Below are 19,282 nucleotides of genomic sequence, written 5' to 3' on the forward strand. Positions count from 1 at the left end.
CTAAAATGAACTTCAGTGCCAGTAAGCGTACGTGACAGCTGACTGAGAACTCACCTGTCTTGTCCTGCATCTTTCATGCAGACACTGAGACTTTTCCTCTGTAGTTTCTGCCTTTAGCCCAAGCAGACAGTCTCATCTCAGATATTTATCTTCAGTGATTTTTCACCATTCACCTAGCGTCAAAGAAGGGGTTTTGTACAACAGGATGGAGGGGTTTAAACTATTTCAAGACCAGTACTGTATCACTGCAGTAAATACCAAGAGAGACTCATTATGCGTGTACTAAGCCAACGCAGCATTTCATACATGACTCTGTTATATTTACCTTCTCAGTTGACTGTAATTGACTTCTCGGGCAGATGTCACAAAAAGTAGTATCACAGTAACGGGACAAGTGAAATATTGCTCACTGTGGGAAGCAGTGATTCACGAGAATACCAACTGCTCACCTCCTTTCTTGGTGGACAGTCATTTGTTTGTCTGCTTGCCAGCTTCTCGGCTATACGTGATCTCCTAAAAGGTATGCTGTGAACACTGATCTTAGAATAAACTCTCAGCTATTTAAATGAGAAAAGCAACAAGCAGGAGCAGTCATCCTATCCTCTCAGCACTCTATAGCTCATTTTTTTCTCTATGCTGATTAAAAAGCAGGACACTGCTCTAGCGAAGATAGGACTACTGAACACACACTGGCTCACACATATATACTATAGGCTTTGCACGACCACAGATGTAGTTGCAACTCAGGAATGAGCCAGATCTTCAGCGTGCTTAGTATGCAGGTTAAGATCCTCGATCTGACAGCCCTTGAACTTCACCTGCTTTGCATTGCTTCAGAGCTGCCTCTGAGGTATCTACGAATACAGAAAGGTGCACGGAGAGAATAAAGGTGCTGTGAGGATTGGAGAAGGTATAAAGATAGCAGTAACAAAAGCCATAAGAGCAGTAGTAAAGGAAATAAGGCTATTAGCTGGCCATGTCTCGGAGCACAGCCATGGTCCCACAGAACCACAGGGTTATGAACGGCACGGAGACGAGTGCTAAGCCTCACACCCAGCTCTCTGTCCCGGGCCCTGCTGCACGGACAGATGAAGTCCAACAGAAGCAGCTCCTGAAGCCGCTGCAACTTACAGCCTCACTTCTTAGGGGATACTGACACAGGCTCGAGCGTCAAGGCTGGGGGTGGCTGTGGCTGGGAGCTGCCCCAGGACAGGACCCGCCCTGCTGTAAGAGCCCCCGGGGCGAGCCAGGGCCGAGGGAAGGAGCCCACCAGGCCCCTGCCCCAGGCCTCCCGCCAGCCGGGCCCCCTGCCCACCTCGGTGCTGCCCAGGCCTCTCACCCCTCCCCGCCGCGGGGCGACCCCTGAGGCTGCCCCACGGGGACCCCTCCTCTTCTCTCAGGCCCACCCGGGTGCCGGTAACCTCCTGCCCCCCCCAGGCTCCCCCTCACGCCCACGGGACACCCTCACAGCCCCGTGCCCCCCGGCAGCCCCGCACCGCGCTCCCCTCAGCGCCTGAGGGGCCCGCTCGCCCCGCCCTTCGCCCCGCCCCTCGCCCCGCTCCACGCGGTGCCCCGCCGCGGCCGCTAGAGGGCGCGCTCGCGGCGTGGCGTGGGGGTGTGGGAGAGGCGCGGCCGCCCTCTGCGACGCGCGCCGCCATTGGCGGAGCCGCCGTGTCACTCACCGTCGCCTGGGCAGCGGGGCCCGCCCCCTCCTCCCGCAGCGCCGCGCCGCGCAGCGCGCTTGGGCCGGGCCGGGCCGGGCGCGCGTCGGGCTGGGAGCCGAGCCGGGCCGAGCCGGGCTGGGCCGAGCCGAGCCGAGCCGAGCCGAGCCGCGCCGCGCCGCGCTGAGCGGGCCGCGCCGCGCCGGGACCAGCCGCCTCCGCCACGCCGTCCCCGCTGCCGGGACATGGAGGGCGTGCGGCCTGGCGGGGGTCCCCCCGCGGGCGGGCCGGGTGCAGGCTCGGGGTCCGGGTCTGGGTCCGGCTCCTTCCCGTCGCTCTTCCCGCCAGGGCTGCACGGTATCTACGGCGAGTGCCGCCGCCTCTACCCCGACCAGCCCAACCCGCTCCAGGTCACCGCCATCCTCAAGTACTGGTGAGGCGGCCGGGGCTGCGGCCTGGAGGGGGCCGGGGGCCTTGTGTGGGGCTGGGGAGGAGCAGTGGGGCCGGGGCCCGTGTGTGGGGCTGGGGGGGAGCGGTGGGGCCGGGGGCCTTGTGTGGGGCTGGGGGAGCGGTGGGGCCGGGGGCCTTGTGTGGGGCTGGAGAGGGTTTGGGGGGAGCAGTGGAGCGAGGGAGGAGTATTGGGATTGGGGGAGGCTTGGGGGCAGCAGCGGGGCTGGGGACACCGCATGGGGTGGAGGGGGGGAAGCAGTGGGGCTGAGGAGGGTTGCTGCAAGGGGAGAGGGACTGGGGGTTGCGTACTGAGTTTGGGGTGAGATGCGAGAGGTTTGGGGGATGCAGTGGGTCTGGGGGAGGAAGCATTGGGGATGCAATTGGGTGCCTGGGAGGTGTATTTGGGGGGGTTCCTGGGGAGGATGCACTGGCAATAGCAGGAAGGGTGTGGGGAGGGATGCACTGAAGACAGGAGGATGTATTGGGGTTTCTGAGGTGATTTGGAGCTTCCCTGAGTGAGAGATGGCTGATGAGGTTCTTGGCAAGGGCAGGTCATGGGAAAAGGGCATGTTTGTTACTCAGTGAAGGGGTTCCCACAGAGGGTGGGGGGCTGGAGTTTCCCCTCCTGGACATGAGGGACGAGCTCTCTCTTCGGGCCCGGAGCTTGGGGTTCAAGTATGGGCAGCACCGACCGGAGTGAACCTGCATTCCAGCCTCCAAGCCAGATGCGTGCTGTGCGTGTACCCATAAAACCCACGGGGCAGAGCCAGCTTCTCTCACCCTTGCGTAGCCATGTGTTATCGCAGACTGCGAATCTGCTGCTTACCGTCTCTGCTGACACAGTGTCTGACACCAGTAACAGCAGTTGTTTATGTGGGAGAGTGGCATGAAGGAAGTACTTGGATGTTTAGCTATCAAGATAAGTGTCTAGCGTCTAGCCCTGTGCAAAGAGAAGTTTCTTTTGCTTTTTACTGTCACTTTGCTGCTCAGCCCCTCTTCTGGGCCTAAGGAACATGATCAGGTCACACCCGAGTGTTTCCTGGACCTGACATTGACCAGTCCCTACTCCAGCACCTGGAAAAAGTTTAGTAAATGCTTAACTTCTTTATTTAGAGTTAATTTTAACCTGTATGTCTCTATCTGTTTGAGTCCTGAGCAACAGCAGAATAACATCCTCCCTGTGTTCTGCTCTGACAGCCAAGCTATTGCTGTCGTCTTCCAAAGGAGTGTTGTTTTTTATGTGATTCTAGCAAGTAATATGTCTGTTAGTCCTTATTGCTTAGGGTTTTTTTGTACTTAAACTGACACAGTGGGCCGAGATGTGATGTTGCAGATATGAGACCTCAAAATACAAATAATTTCTTAATCATCTGTGTGGGTCAGTACTGCGGTACTTTGGTGGTGGTCTGATCAGTCTGGTTTTACACCTATTTCTAATCTTAGATATTCAAGCTTGATCGGTTTCCAGTCACCTTAATTTGGGAGTCAGCACTCTTCTGTCAACAGCTTAAAACAATACTGACTAGAGTGATGTAAGATTTTTGTGGGATGGAGGGAGATTTAGGTCTATAACAAAGAATGGCAGAGACCCTTGTTTGGGAAGAAACCTTGCTTCTTGTTTGCTTAAGGGGTTGATTAGGGCTTCACTGCAATTAGAGCTCAAACACTAGAAAAACTGCTATTGGCAGTGATGGCTGGTTGCAAGTAAGAAGTAATGTGAAGGCCTGTTTATCCTGGCATTTTCCACTTAGCAGTTCTTCCGACTGTCAGCTCAGCTGGCAGTGAGAGCTGAGAGCTTCACTCGTAGAAGCTCACCTCTGATTTCTTACTGCTGTCCTGTGCAGGAAATTCTTGTGCGAGGTGAAGCCTACGTGGATGCTACAGGTACTTTCTCTCTCTTTGTTAGGTGAAACTTGGAGCTTGGTTTTAAGTGTGATAGAATGACTTCTGCCACTGCTTGCTCTCTGCTAGTCTGTCCTCCTCTGCCTGGGCTGCCAGCTATTAGTTGGTTTAGATTAGAAGAGAAAATTGCTGAACGAAGTTCCCTGCCTTAGGAAAAATATTGTAACACTGATCAGCCTTTAATTATATGTATCGGTTTCTCTATGGTTAACAGCAATTTTTTTTGTTCAGGGAGCTGAAATTGTATTCTTCGGCTTGCATGGCAGAGCAGATCCTTACTTTGTAATGTTGGAGAATCTGCAGAATCGCATACCTATTAAATGAAGGGGTTTAGCTGCGTGGATTATTTCATGGAACTAGTCTTTTTTAAAATGCTATTTGCATATCTTGGGAGAGAGTTCATGATTGCAATCAGAACTTCTTGGAAAACTTCCTGACTGTATTTATAAAGGCCGTGTGCTGAGAAGGAGTTTGCCTCTGTTGATATCCAGTGTCCACTTTTATTTTTAAAACGTGATTGAATGTCTCTAAGTGAAATATCTTGATGCATAAAATTGCTGGTGAAAAAGCCAATTTGTACTTTCCTTGCTTTGTGATAGGTTTTGAAATAGGCAGAATTTGGGCTGGACTGTTGGTTTTTCATCACCCTCTTGAACTTAGGCCACGTACTCGAAAACCAGTGCACTGGACTGCAGCTGCTTGGGGATCACGGACTACTTCTGGAGGGTTGTCAAAAGGTAGCTGTGAAAAGCAGGCCTGTTGGTCAGCTGCTGGGAAGCGACTACAAACAATCCACTAACGACTTTTCAGGGTGAACGGATTGGGAATTTTCCAATGTTTTTCCATTGTGGAGCTGTTTCCTCTCTGCCCACTTTGGGTTTCTCCTTCCACAGAAACTTCAGAGCGCTCTTAACATCAGTCAAAAGAAGACTCTTGGTGCAGATGCAAATACCGTGTTTCCCCCGAGGCTGCCCTTCTTGCTCCTGAATGAGCTCTATGAATAGAGAATGCAACAAATTTGTACTGTACCTCTGGCTTTGAAGTTGGGCTCTTCCTAATAAAATCCTCCAACGCTTCCAGCTCTTTGTGTGAATGCGTGTACTGATATGTAGATTGTGATACAAGGTCGAACCCTGCAACAGCAGCTGTGGGCGGGAGGATGTACCACAGCAGGCATTAGCAGTGCTCGACTAGTTAGCGTAGCAGTGAAACCTGCCACCGAAACTGATAAATATCTGTGCTGACTAGCCTTTGCTGAGCATTATTGCCATGGGTACACTACTAGCTGTGTTCCACGTAGCTGGTTTAAAGCTAGTGCTGGATGCTCCTGCAGTTGCAGTGGTTTTGGGATAGGTATATGGCCTGGATGCGTATCTTTCAAAATTTAATTAGTCACTGCTGCAGGCTTTTTGTCTGACTCTCTTCCAAGTCTACCAAATTTTTCAGGGAGTAAAGACAGTCTGTCTGGATTGTCGTGCAGCGTGTAAACCGGTGGGTAGCTAACTCTGGCTGGGTCTGCTCTGGGCAAGGCAGAGCTCAGCTCCCCTGAGCCGGCTGGTGCCGTGTTGCCGCAGCCACCTCCCGGGTAGCGCGGTGCTGCGGGTCCCCAGAGAGGCTTGGCCTTTGGAGAGAAGCGCGGGGTTGCCGGCAGGAGTGAGGGAGAGATGTCTGGGTCACCTGGTGCAATCTAGGCAGGACTTGCTGTCTGCATCAGGCCTGATGGATGCGTTTGGGTAGCCCTGGGGAGGAGCGTGCTCACGGAGCAGTCCCTGCCCTGAAAAAGGGCAGTCTAAGGGTTTGTCTTGCGTGTTCTCAGTGTCAAAGTGCCTGTGTCAGCAGTGTTCCAGCGTGAATCGTTTGACATCTAAAGTGTTACTAAACCCAGTTCGGAAGCAGGTTTTGTGTGTGGGAGATGCTTGTTGCTTAGCAGGTGGAGGTGTTTTCCGTGCATTGCAAATCCTGTGCATCTGCTCCGACCACTTGCTAATCTTCCACACTGGTTTGCTGGTCAGTGTATTGACCTCCCTTGCTCTGGAGTCTTCCCAGTCAGGTAACTTTGAATAATTTTGCGTGGCTGCTGCTGTTCACTGCCACTCCTCGGGGGCGAGTGACTATCCTGGCTGGAACTGCTTCCACCTGGCTGCTTCCATCATGGATCCGGGGGTTACTGCCATGGGGAGCCTCAGCGCTGGCCAGGGCATCGGTGCCATGCTCTGAACGTAGCCCCCTGAATGGGTATCTACGGCAGAGATCTCAGCCTCCAGCACAACCTGGTGCCGGTGAGGAGGAATGGAAAGGCAGGTGTGGAGATGTGGTACGTCAGGGGGACTTGTTTTTTCCGAGTGTTTCAATCTATCGCTAGACTTTGAGAATGGGTTTTCCTAGGCTGCAATTGAGGATAAAACTCTGCTCCATCCCAGGGTCTAATATGTGTTCCCCATGTTTGCTCACCAGTTTGCCTTTTACGCCATGAAGATGTCGCTTGTCATATGAGAAGGCTGCATAGTTCTGACTTAGCCCTTGCCAATGGACCTCAGTGCCATTACTGGGGGTGGGATGCTCATGCCCGCCCCCTCTACCCTGCCCTGATATCCAGGGCTGCATCCTTGACTGACCCACTGGGAAGCTGGAGCTGGCCTGGAGCCACTGCGGTGGCCTTATGTGACTTAAGAGGAGGGAAGCTGTCCTAGGGAAAGTCACTCACGTTAGATAACCCTGCTCTGCTTTTTTTTTTTCCCTGCAGCAGTAGGAGGGAGGCAGCACCGCACACTCACGGAGAGAGCCCACAGGCCTTTTAAGACAACAAGCTGATATATTACTTTGTACAGACTTGATAAGGTTGGGCAGCAGGAGGTGGGTAGAGGATTTCAAATAGTGTGACACTGTCACTAGAAATCTGCTTAGAGTATGTACATGCCTTCTGGAAACAACAGGAAACCTACTCTCGTGGCCCTTCCTGGCACCATCTTCCCTGCAGGCGATAAACCTGGGGAGTCCCCATGTGCATTAACTCTCCCCAGAGCTCACCCTGGAAAGCACCTTCTTATAGGCACTTTGCATGTCAGCTTGACTGGGTGCTGGCTGGCCTCTTGCCAGGCTGAAGAACTACCAGGGAGGGTTGGATCCATCTGTCCAGCCATGGTGACTGCTCTGGAGGATCTCCTGTGGAGGTGACCAGGTGCCACAGCTCTGTGGTGAGGCCGGTGCAGAATTGCACAGTGACTTTTTAGCACCTCTGTTCTGTAATGCCAGCTACCCCAGCTCTGAAAAGCCTGTTGTCTCAAGGATCTTTCCTAAATGAACCTCAGGAAATTGCTGTACCCGGTGAATGTGATCTAGGAGTAATTGTGCAAGCTCAGGGTTAAATCTCTGCACCGATTGCCTGTTTTCTGAGGCTGGTGGGTGTAACTCCATCTTTACTACCAGCAGCCTGGTTTACACTCATGCCTGAGGATTGAAATGCTTGTCAGTGTTTCCTCTGTGCTGTTAGATGGGACTCTGAGAAGGGTGCTGGCCTTAAGTGGGATAATTGCAATTAAGCTTTGCTGTTTGATCACCCCAGAGCTTCCTTGGTAAGGCAAGGTAGGGATTTCCACATGTGAAGCACAAACACTTCCAGGAGGCATGGAGCAGTGGTAGTGGAGGGTGCTACAAGAGGCTGATGAGCAGGCTAGATGCTGAGAAACTATTTCCTGCCAAGCATGCCTGTGTTTGATATAAGGCAGCAGGACTTTAATCAGGGAACAAAACTGAGGTGCTCAAACGCTTTTTGTGCAGCGGTTGTGGTGCCCGTAAGGATGATACACAAACCCCCAGGGCTATTGAGGGAAGCACAGGCATGCCCTGCAACCTGCAGATGATGGAGTCAGTGTCTGAATGGATGATGCAGATAAGGGGAATTGGTGCATAATACGTGGTTTGAGTGAAGGGGGTTGTCTTAGTTTGGATTTTCTTGTTTGGAGCAATTGAGAGTATTTTACTTGAAGAAAAAGTGAATCGGAGGCAGGAAACAGTTAAACAGCTGCTCATGCTATTCCCTAAATGCTTGTGGTAGGTGGTTTGATGTCTTGTCTCTTCTTGCTTGCTTCTACCTATGAGTTTTATGACTGACAAGACGAACAGCGAGCAAAACAGTCTAGCACGTTCCTTCCTTTGGTGGGGAGTTGACCTGCCTCTGCGCGGGCAGACGTGACAGCGAGCGACAGGAGGAGTGTGCTGTGCTCACTCTGCTGGCACAGCAGCCTTGCTGCCGTGTCCCAACGGGAAGGGTGGCTGCAGGTTTTGGTGATGGCTGCTTAACGTAGTCTGGCTGTGCTGCATTGACTTTTAAGTAATATTATTCTAAGGAACCCATTTGAATGTTGAAACAGGCCGCAGTGATGCTTTTCACTCATTCTTGATTAACGCAGCTAGTGTATTTTTCAAGTTCTGATACTAATTTTTCTGAATCAATGGTTTTCTCCTCCACTATTTTAACTGTCATGTTTATGTTCAGAAGTATGGATTACTCTTCTCAAAACTTAGCCATTTCAAATTCTACTTTGAGGAATAGCATCAGGTTTTTGGTTTTATTTTTTTAATTGAGGTATGTGCCTCTGGACTGAATTAAGAGCTTGCAGTGCAGACACAGCTATTGCTCTTTCACTAGTACAATTTTCCAGTTTTCTTTGTGTTTTGTGGAAGCTTTAATATGATTTTCCGGAGGTTTTTATGCTTTAACGTTAAAAACATTGTAGTATGTTGTGCACATGCACTTTGCCTTCCTGTGCTTGAAGCTTTCTGGACTTAACCCAACCTTTCTCCTCAATTTTTTTTTTTAGAGGTAACTTGAACATGCTAATTTCACTTTTGTCACTAGCTATGTTTTAAAGCAGGTCTTTGTGCAGCCTCCTTGTAGCACGTGTGCAGACTTCCAATTTGTCTTGGATAAACTAACTTACTTAAGAATCTTTCTGTTTCTAATGCAGGTTGGGGGGACCTGATCCTCTGGACTACGTTAGCATGTACAGAAACCTGGGAAACCCAGCGCTGAATGTTCCTGAGCACTGGCACTACGTCAGCTTTGGGTTAAGTGACTTGTACGGAGACAACAGAGTACATGAGTAAGTGTCATCTAAGTTCTGTTGCTGTGTGTTGTGTTTTGCATTGCATTTGGGGGAGCATAGGTAAAACCCTGTCCCGCTGTTCTTATTATTTGAACAGCTGGTTTTCTGCTGAGAATGCCGTAGCCAGGGTCTCGCAAGGGGTGACGTATGCCTGTGCTTGGATGTAGAAGAGTTACTGTGTTCCCCTCTGCAGGCTTTGAATGCAATATATTTCCTTGTTAGTGTTAAAAGTTGAGTATTTTTTTTTTTTTTTAACTGGTAGGGAAACATTTTTTTTTAACTGAATGTCTTGTTGTGTTTTTCACTCTTGGTAGTCTGTTATGGTCATATGCTTAAATCCTGACCTCTCCCTGTGCATGTTAAATGCCTTCCTCTGGAAAACTGCTGTAAGGGCATTTTCCCTATTTCTGGCACAGCAGTGTTGCTGTCAGTGGACTGCCACCCCGGTGGCTGCTGTATAAAGTGCCAATCTGTGTAACAGAAGCATAAAATTATAATTGTTTGACTCTCTTCTCTCCAATAATTAAATTATTATCTTAGCTGGCTTATCTTATCTTGCTTATCTTATCTTAGGGTGGTCTTTAGCAGGTGTTTTGTATTAGACCAGGCAAGCAGCATGATCTAACCTATTCTTGTCTTTTACTGACCGTGCTCCTTAACTCCAGTTAAAGTGAGTAGCAGTAGCCAAGCTGTCATGATCTCGGGGCTGTGAACACGGCCTTTTAGCCAGCCAGAAATGGCAGAAGGTTTCTACTGTCACTGTTTAGTGAAACTGTCATTGCGCTGTTTCATAGTTGAAGGGTAAATGTCCTTGATGAATGGTGCAGCAAAGGTCCCGGTTTGTTCACCCAAGCTTTCCCTCTTTTGTTTGTCTTAGTTAAGATTCAGCCACCAGTTTTTTCTCCCAGGTGCTTCTCTTGTAACAGCAGCAGTCAGGCACTTTCTTTAACCTTACCAATGTCCTCAAGGCAGTTTCTTCTGTTTTTTTTTCTCCTGTTTCTGGTTACAGAGCTGTTTTTTAGAAGACAAGTCTCTTAAGACTGGAGTTTATAAAGGACCCTAGTGTAACAGAGATCTGCCTGGGACATTTAACCAACACCTCTACTAGCAACAAACCCCAGTCATTAGTTGCTGGGGCAGGGGAAAGGTAGGGCAAGTGAAAGAAATTAAGTTAAAGGCTTCCTTCCCTCACTTCCACAAGAGACGCTACCATGGACATGCAGGCCTTCACATGGTACCTTTGTTCTCAGATCACGAGATTTCATCTTTGCCACTGAAAACTTGAGGTTGCCAAGATTAGGTGACTTGTGTTTGCCCACCTCGTTTTGCTGGAATTTAATGTTGGAGAGAGGAAGTGCTGTGCTGACTTATTCTCTTTGGTGACTTGTCAGCCTGAGGCTTTCCCATGGTGAGACTATTCTCTTTGCCCAGATTCTTTCCTGATGGTTTCGGGTAAGAGCAGGGAGTGGACATAAGGGTCTCAGCTGAAGACATGAATTATGTAAGGACACAGCCTTCTTGGCCCTGGAACATGCTCTGTCTTCTCAGTCCCAAAAACCATCTGCTAGACAAAAAGCTGTTGTTATTCTGTAGTGGAAGGCTTGGGGGAGGAGGACTGACAGTATCACACAGGTGGAATGTCACAACTTTAAATAACTTCCTGGCACAAGACCTCCTAACTCTTCATAGTCATGGTTTGGTCTGGAAATTTGGATTGAGATAGTGGAATGTGCCTTTTGCTGGTTACAGGGCACAGGAATTAAAATCCCATCTCTAGACATAGGCTTCAGGCGATTTCCAAGGCCTGCAGAGCAAAGCAGAAGCAAAGTCTGTGCCACGCTGTGCGAGGTCCCAAGTCCCGGAGCGCCCTGCATGTACGTGAGCCTGGGAGGAGGCTTGGAGAGCCGGTGTGCCTCGGCTGCCCCTGGCTCTGCGCTGCCGGAGGCTGCTGCAGCTGGGCACTGCATGCCAACAGTGAGCCCTCGCTGCTGCGCTGCTTTGCAGATGTTGGCAGCAACCTCTTGAGCACGGGTCTGCTCAGATCCATCAAAGTGATTTCCGTGCCCTGGGTACATGTGCCTGTTTCCCTTCTCTCTCTGTGGCTGGCACAGTGTTCCTGGCTCCGCAGCAGGGTGTCCCTGTGTCACTCGCCCCGAGAAGTTCAGCTGTCTGCACTGTCACCTTTTTTTTTGGCCTTGTTCTTGGAGCTACAAAACTTAATCCTATGCATGCTGTCGAGAAGGCTGGGTCTGCCTTTATGGCAAATAGTCTTAATATACAATTATGCATGTGGTAAAGCTGTCAGAACCTACACATCTCTTAAACATTGAACCTGAAGTTATCACCTCGTAGGTGAGCAGTGTACAGAAGATTTTTCAAAGGAGCTCAGCACTCGCCAGCAATTCTTACTCCCAACAGCAGTTGCTGTTTGCTAACTACTCTTGAAACACGACTGCCACGTGAACTGCACATCAACAGACGGGCACTGGGCACACACTGCCGGAATGTAGTGGTTTTCCTATGCGCTCGGGAGGCTCTTGTTCTCTGGCAGGGAATTTAATAAAGCCCTTGTTTAAGAAAATGGGTATCAGTCTCTTTGTTGCTTGAAGAACTTTGGGATTCTGCTGTTCCAGGTGAAGCGTGCTGTGGGATGGTTGGCAGGAGTGTGGGGTGGCAGGGGAGTCATGTAAATTTTTGGAAGATTTCCTTTAAAGCTGGTGTGGCACTGAACCTGGTCTGCTCAACTGCCCTGGCCTCAGGAGATAGGGTTTAGTTTGTGGGTTTTTTTGGTTTCCCAGCTCTCTCTGCAAAGAGTGCAGAGCTGGACCTTCTTGTGACAGTCCGCAAGGTTCCTACAACAGGATGTGCTTGTCCTTCATCCTTTAGAAAGGGAAGGATAGTACACTGCCAAAGGTCTTTTTAATCTCCCAGCTTGACTTTGGGTTATGTATAGCTTATTTCTTGTGGACCTCTTCTGGTAATACTGTACAATCTAGACCAATTATAATGCAGTATTAAATGAAAAGGACTTTTTGATTTTTTTGAGTGAACCAATGCTGAATTGGAGGCCCCTATATTTTTATTTATAATGGAATAGCAAACAGATGTAGCATGTAATGTGAAAATGTTGACTTTAATTTATATTTTTTAATAAGAACCTGAAAAGTCTGAAGTGGAGCTCTCCCTGTGCCTCCTTGTTGACAGATTTATTTTCAGTTAAAGCAGCGCTATTTCCTGCTCTGCTTAAATATCAGCTATACTCTGCTTACAGAACCGGTCTGGTTTTAAGAGTCCACAGAATAAGATGGAAGAAATCTAAGAATTTTGAATGGGGAAACCTTTTTCATTTAAAAACCACTCAGTGTTTCATGGTATAATGGCAACCATGACACCAGCTGTGCTGAGCTGATCGCTCTAAAAATCCTAAATCATGACGTCATGACAGCGTTAGGGAACCACAGACCTTTCAGTGGGATTTCATGCCAAGCTGCTTGTATGGAAATAAGCCTCTCCAGTCGAGCATGTTGCACAACTTGAGTGGCAACAGAAATCCTTCCGGGACATTTTTGCAAGTTATTCTCCATTTTTAACTTTTTCTATCTACTTTAAAATCAAAACTGACGTGTAACTTCTTTAATCTACTCAACAGGGTTAGAGCAGAGCCTTTTTTTGGACTGTTCTTGCTTTCTGAAAGAAAGATTGTGTACTGCAGCAATGTGTGCGTGTAGCATGTGAGCGCGCTGGCAGGGAGCGTCTGGCCTGGGCAGCTGAGAGAGAAGAGACAGGCCCTACTCCCTTTTCCACCCCTTGCTGGCAGCTACCTCCCCACAGCAAAGTCAGCAGTAAGGACGTGTCCCTGTATGTCTGCGCAAAGCGCAGTGCCTCAGCTGGCAATTGCAGATTTATGCTCCGATGCCAGGCTGTCGGCATGGCCAGGGCACAGGCACCTGATACTTCTTGCAGTTTCCAGGAGTGACAGTGACTTCTGCCTACGTGGAGAACGGGTGCCTGAGGAACGCAGCGTCAGCAAGCGTAGCTGGACTTGGACTCCATCAGCGGCAATGCCAGCGTCAGCTGCTGCGGTGCCACGGCGTGCTCCAGCCCTGGGTTGTGCTGGCGCAGGGGTTTGCAGGGCTGTCCAGAGAGCTAGGAAGCGACGTGTGTTTTCCCCAGGCTGACTTCTGTCTCCAGTTCCCTCTAAGGCCAGGGCTGAATCTCCAATTAATTGTTCCTGTAGTTCGACTGCTCACCCTTTTTGTTAACAGTTTACAAAGTGCTTGGAAAATGAGAACCATGATGCGATAGAAATCCTGAAAACCTTGAATAGTCTTATTTGTATTAAAATTGCAAGGTTGTAATTCAGAGCCACAATAGAAAACAAAGCTTATATTACGGCTAGGTTAAGAGATAAGATTTGTGTTTGTGGCCTTCCCACATCCTGAGAAGAAATATGCCAACTGTGTTTTGATGTTTAGCTTTTTATGCAAATTCCAATAATTGGGTTTCCTGATCTACACAAACTTCATATTGACAAGGGTGGTGGTTTTGGTTTTTTTTTTTTCCGCTGGCAGCTAGCCAGGAGCCAAAGCGCAGCATCCCATTTGCATAAAACCGAAGAGATTACAGCCGCCTTCATCTCTAATACAGATGCAGGGTACCACCCGCGGAGACAACAGGTTCCAACTTGCTGTGGTCCTTTTGATTTGTGCTACTTACCATTTGGATCGGGAGGGAGCGGTGCATGTCGGGATAACGTGTTGTCTCTGTGGGTGGTGCCTCCCTATTAAAGGTGAGGGTAAGCAGGAGCCTTTCAAGATCTCCAGTCCAGCTTGTGTTCTGCTGGCTTGTATAGATCCTCTGAATGACCTTAACTTGTAAGAGGGCAAGGATGCTTGTTAGAGCTGGGAGGAAGAAAAAGGAGCGCAAAACTGGATCAGGTAACAAATGCAAGGCTTGCAGAGGGGTGGATGTTTTCTGGAAGGCTTTTTCCGAGTATGAAAGGAATTTGAAAAGAGTATTTAGAAAATAGCCTGAAAGTTGGAACGAGTGCTCTCTTTCTTTTGAGTGCATGCTGGCTTCTCCTTTGAGCCTGCATGAATGTAGGATGGAGTGGTGCTGACAGCTGTCACTTTAGTGGCCTCTTGGTTCTGTAGCCTTTCATGAATTTAAAAGCTCAGTGCCCTCAGCTTGCCAGCCTTTAGCCTTAAATTTTGGTATTTAATGGGTCCCTAAGTGCTTTATAAACCACATGCCTAAAGCACCGCTGAAATATTACACCAAACTCCAAGGTGACAGTGAACGCTTTTAAAATGGTGGAGACTGACTCTGCCCCTCTTTGTTTTCATGAAAATGCAATAAAATAAAGCGCCTTTGGGAAGACAGTAAATTAGAGAGGGATAGTGGTAGTTGTGGATCCATATTTCAGATAAGATTTTGAAACAAGTTTTGTAGAGTTCAGCATATCTACCTTGAAGAGACGAGAGATCAAATCAGTTTACTTTGGGAGTTGAGCCTGGAATTCAAAGAAAATTATTAAAATCCCAAGGTTTTCTTCCACCTTTCACGGTGTCTAGTTTCTTTCAAGTGTGGTGTTGAAGCATACTTCACACAGAGGAACCTGAGGACTTTCTCAAATAGTAGCATAGATGTGTGAACCGTCCCTTCCTCGTCCTAATTTTCACTAGGCTATTAGCTCTGAAGTTAAAGGACACCTGCTGTGTCAGGGCTAGCCCTGTGGTAGCTACTTCAGCACATGGAGTAGGGAAGTGAGGTTGAGTTTTGGGGACGTGTCCTCAAGTTGAGGATCAGAAAATAGTGATTCTGCTCCTGGGTCAGACTTCTGTGAGGTGTGACTGTGATGGGTTGGTTGTGGGGAACAGCCACCATGGCAATGAAATTCTGGGGATTTACGGTCATCCTGAGTAGCTTCTTCCAGGTCTCCATATGTTCCTGCTTCATGTTGCCATGGCTTTATCTATGGGAACTGAACTTTGTTCTGTAGCCAGCGCACTGAAGAAATGTTCCTTCTGCGTACCATTGCTGGAGGTGGAGCATCTACCCCAGCTAAAGGGAATGACATGGAAGAGGACATTGATAAGCATCAGCTTGGGAAAGAGGTACAAGAGCTAGGACTTGGAGGAGGGAGAGTCCAAGATGGGCACCATACTCTGGACTTCCTTTTTCTTCCTAGGTCTCTTGTTTGTCTATCAGAGATTGACCCCAAATGTAATGCTTATTTTTCCAGGTGGTCTTTTTTCTGAGGCAGAGGGGAGAGAAAGGTTCATGGCAGAGTGGGAAGGGAGAGGCTGTGGAATTAGGGAGTTCTGTGACAAAAAAGGTATTTCCTTTTAATGATAGCTTATTTGAGAATCCATCAAATTTGAAATGAGTAGTTCAGCTGCAGGGGGGCAATAAGATCTGTATTGTAATGGACTTGTCTTGTGGTTGGATTTTTTTGTGTGTTTATAAAGATATGAGTTAGACTGAGCTTTTCCCAAGATTAGGGTATTTGTAACAGCTCTCTCCTGTGTGGTTTCTCTGGTGTCTAGAAATATAGTTGTGCTTCCACTGAAACTTGCTTACTGGGAGCGCCTATAGATCCTCTTCTGTCTGGCTGTTTATGCTTACTTTGTAGAAATATGGTGTTTTGTGGACAACTCTTCCTTTGAAGGACTTCGTTGAATTTGACCAGTGAGTTCAAAAATTGTGGAGGTTTTAAAGAAGCACAAGTGTGATCATGTAAGGTTCAATTTCCTGTTTCCCAGGCAAAAAACAGTTAAACCAAGTGTCATGCCTATTTACGGTGTCCCTCTGATGACTGAGGCAATGCACGAGGACTAAGACTTGTGTTTCTCTGCTGGAGGCAGACCTCCCTTGGAGCTATGGTCACCATGGGGAAATCTTTTTTTTCCCTCCTCTCAGGCAGAGTGCACTTGGCTTCCAAATGTCATTTGTTGGAGGTAGTTAGCACCGTTAATAATATGAAAGATGTAGGCCACCTACAGAGAGAAGTCCGCTTTGTGCTGCGGTGTATCTGTGTTTGCGTGCGGAGGTTGTGGGACGAGAGCACGCTTGAACTGTGCTAGATCTGGAAAATTTTTTTTTTAAGCATTGAAGGAAATTCGTTTAAGGTTTACAGCATGGTAGTTGAATTTACAAGAAGGACTGTTTTCAATAAAAAAAAGGAAAAAGATTGGAAGTAGGTTTATAGCAGAGCGTTACTGAAGGCAAGCCCCTCATCCTGTTCAGTAGCGCATCTGCACGTGCACCCTGGTAAGATGAGCCTCTTGCTGCCGTGCAGAGGAAGGGGCATGGTATTCAAACTGGATGATTTCTTTTTGTCAGCAGAACTTTGACATTTATGATCTTGGCATATGGGAGGAGAGTTGGCCTGAGACAGAGCTTCCTTACTCTCGTCTCCCAGCTGGGTTAGTGCTGAATGACGTGGGAGAGCTTGCAGGCTCTGCTCTCCCAGCGAGTTCAGCCTGCTGGGAAGAGGAGTGACTGAGGATCAAAGTTGGGTCTTCTAATGAAAGATTGTTTTATGTGATAAAGATCTGTTTAGGATGTTCTAAAAAGCAAGAATTAAAAGCTAGTGGGCTTTTTTTCAGTGGGACATGAAGGTAGAAGCATTTTTTTTGAGCTGTGTGGCCATTCCGGCTGTGAGATCAAAGGAAGGTTGACTTTTTTTATCCCTTTGCTTGCTGGAATAATGATACTAACAAAATGAAAGTTTGAAGAGATGCATCTGAATGCTATTACTCAGACCTAATCCCCTGTTTTTCCTCAACGCAGATTTAGCGTTGGGAACATGCCTTCCTGACTAGTACTAGAATAGTCTGTGTTTCTTGGTGGGACAGTGGTTACAATTGATAACCACAAATTACCATTCATAATAATATTACCAATTTTATTTGAAAATTTGAGCTATTGGTATTTCTCTTGCCTAAGATGAAAACTCCATAGCGATTACCAAACTCGGCTGCCTCTCTACTGTTATCTCAATTTTGAATCGAGGCCCAATAGGCAGTGACACCAGGCTAACAAAAGAAGGCTTCGAATCTTTGGTGGTCTCCCATTCAGATGGTATTCCCTTCCGTGGACAAAGGGGTGGCTAGGGCTCCTGAGTGCCACTCTGCCTCCAGGGATGGTAAACAAGGAAGGGATCGGCTGGTGGGAGGCATTTTTTGATCAGTTGACAAAGCTGGGTAGATGGGATACCACCTGACAAAGGGCTGAGGTTTAAAGGAAGACTTTGCAAGGGCTCTTAAGAACAAAAAGGGGGGAAAAAAAAGCCAGAAAACTGTTTTTTGCAGGATGTAAACAGGGTGGGCGGATGTGAAGGGGGACTCAGCCATTCTTGGGGAGCTCTGATGTAAGCCCAGAGTGTAGAGACAAGGGAAGGAGGGAAGAGTGCACAGATGGCTCATTGTTTTGTCTAGCTCAGCATTCTTGCACTGCCGAAGTGAAGGGCAATTGTTTTAAAATCCCTTTTGCAAAGAGAGCTGTTTGCTTTGCAGCTATCCCTTGTCCCTGAAGAGGCAAACTGTAAACCAGAGGGGTTGGTCTTTAACACCCGTTTGTTTTGGAGGGTCAGTGCTCTGTCCAAGGGGCCTGGGGCAGTTGCTGGGCTGCGAGGTATTGCTCCTGTAAGGGGATGGGGGAAAGAGCCCGCGCCTGGGAAATGCGCTGCAGCAGCCCGGGAGAAGGCGAGACAGAAGGATGCACATGGAGGGGCTGATGCAGTGTCCACCTTTAGGACTCTGATAAAATTAAGTTCTCAGCTGTGCAATAAATGAACTCGAGGCATAACAGGTATTTAGGAGCTTTTAGGATCCTGAACTCCAACAGATTTCAACAGGAGTTTAGGCACCCGAGAGCAGTGTCCACCTTGGGGAACTTTACCAAAGCTATGAAATGGGGCATAAACCTGGCACATACCTTAACTGCAACAGTATGTGATGTACAGTATAGTTTTCTTACAGCATTTTTTTTTTTTGTAGCAAATAATTTGTTAGCACAGAGAAATACTGCCATTTCTATACTGTTATTCTTTCTACCGCTCCAGTTGCACTGGCATAGCTCCTTCCCCTCCTCTCCTGTGAATTGTTGTGGCCTTCCTGCAGCAGGGGCCTTTTTTGGCGTAGTCGACAGAAATAAACCATAAAGGCGGCTGTTGTTATGAATAAGGCTCAACAGGGGAATTTTACCAGTAGAACTACAGCAATATAATTATACTGGTAGACTAGTTACAGTAAATTTCCTCATGAAGACAAGCCTTAAGTTGACATTTCCTAGCTAAGTTGAATCCATATGTATAACTCTATTACGCAAAAATAACGTCTCTGGGCCTTGAATTCTTTTTTACCCAGAAGAGTAACATTAAGCAGAAAAGCAAAGAATTTAGTGTTCAGAGATGTATGGGGGATTTTCTGTAACAGAGCGGCTGTGATGAGCTGTATGCTGAACTGTGTTTTACTGGACAGCTTCTTCCTCCTGAAGTGAGCAGGAACGTGAGGAGCGTGTTTGTGCTTACTGCACTAAAAAGTAAACGGTACTTAAGTATGCTGCAAGTTGACGTCTCTCTCCCAACTTTATTCCTGTTTGTAAGAGAAACTGAGCCATTTTGCAGTTTCCGTAACTGAAGTGGTTTGGCTGAGAGGCAAAACTATTTTGCCGCTATTAAAATATTTAGGGCTGATCCTGGACCCACTGAAATGAAGGGGAGGAATGATGCTTTCTTTCTTCCTTTGTTTGATTTAAAGAGGCCAAGATTTATTTTATCCTTTTGGATTTTGTCTTATAATGGGTGGAGGCTGTGTAACATTCACAAGCCAGGTGTTTATTTGTATAGATCGAAAATGATCAGCCTATGATTCCTACCTCTGGAAGTTTCCGGTGCTTCAAAGGAACCATAGTCTTGCAGGAGAAGCTTAACACTTAAAGGCAGATTTAAAAAAAAATATATATAGTAGATTTTTTGTTGCAACTGTCTCATGTTTCCCTTTTGGGAGTCTTTCACCAGCAGTCTGGTGCTTTCTTTTCCCTGGAATTATGGCTCAAACTCCAAGGGCTTTTCCCTGTTTAATTGGTTAAGATCTATTATGGTGCTCATTGGTATGTTTTTGAGTGCACCCTTTACGATGAAATGAGACTATGTAACAG

At 47.9% G+C, this 19,282-nt stretch overlaps 1 protein-coding gene across 3 annotated transcripts in view; it reads left to right on the forward strand.

The window, feature by feature from the left end:
• Positions 1 to 1,709: 1,709 nt before the first annotated feature.
• The window catches only part of SUFU (SUFU negative regulator of hedgehog signaling), a 99,654-nt gene continuing 82,081 nt past the window's right edge, over positions 1,710 to 19,282 (forward strand). For 2 of the 3 annotated variants that reach the window (XM_072869149.1, XM_072869150.1), the window contains exons 1-2: positions 1,710 to 2,094; positions 8,981 to 9,115. In XM_072869149.1, the coding sequence (XP_072725250.1) occupies positions 1,907 to 2,094; positions 8,981 to 9,115 (323 nt within the window). In that variant the 5' untranslated portion in view covers positions 1,710 to 1,906. Of the gene's footprint in view, positions 2,095 to 6,756; positions 6,867 to 8,980; positions 9,116 to 19,282 lie in introns of all 3 variants that reach the window. The other variant, XM_072869151.1, reaches the window with a different exon arrangement.

This window comes from Ciconia boyciana, chromosome 8, assembly GCF_034638445.1.
Source record: "Ciconia boyciana chromosome 8, ASM3463844v1, whole genome shotgun sequence".
NCBI classification, from domain to species: domain Eukaryota; kingdom Metazoa; phylum Chordata; class Aves; order Ciconiiformes; family Ciconiidae; genus Ciconia; species Ciconia boyciana.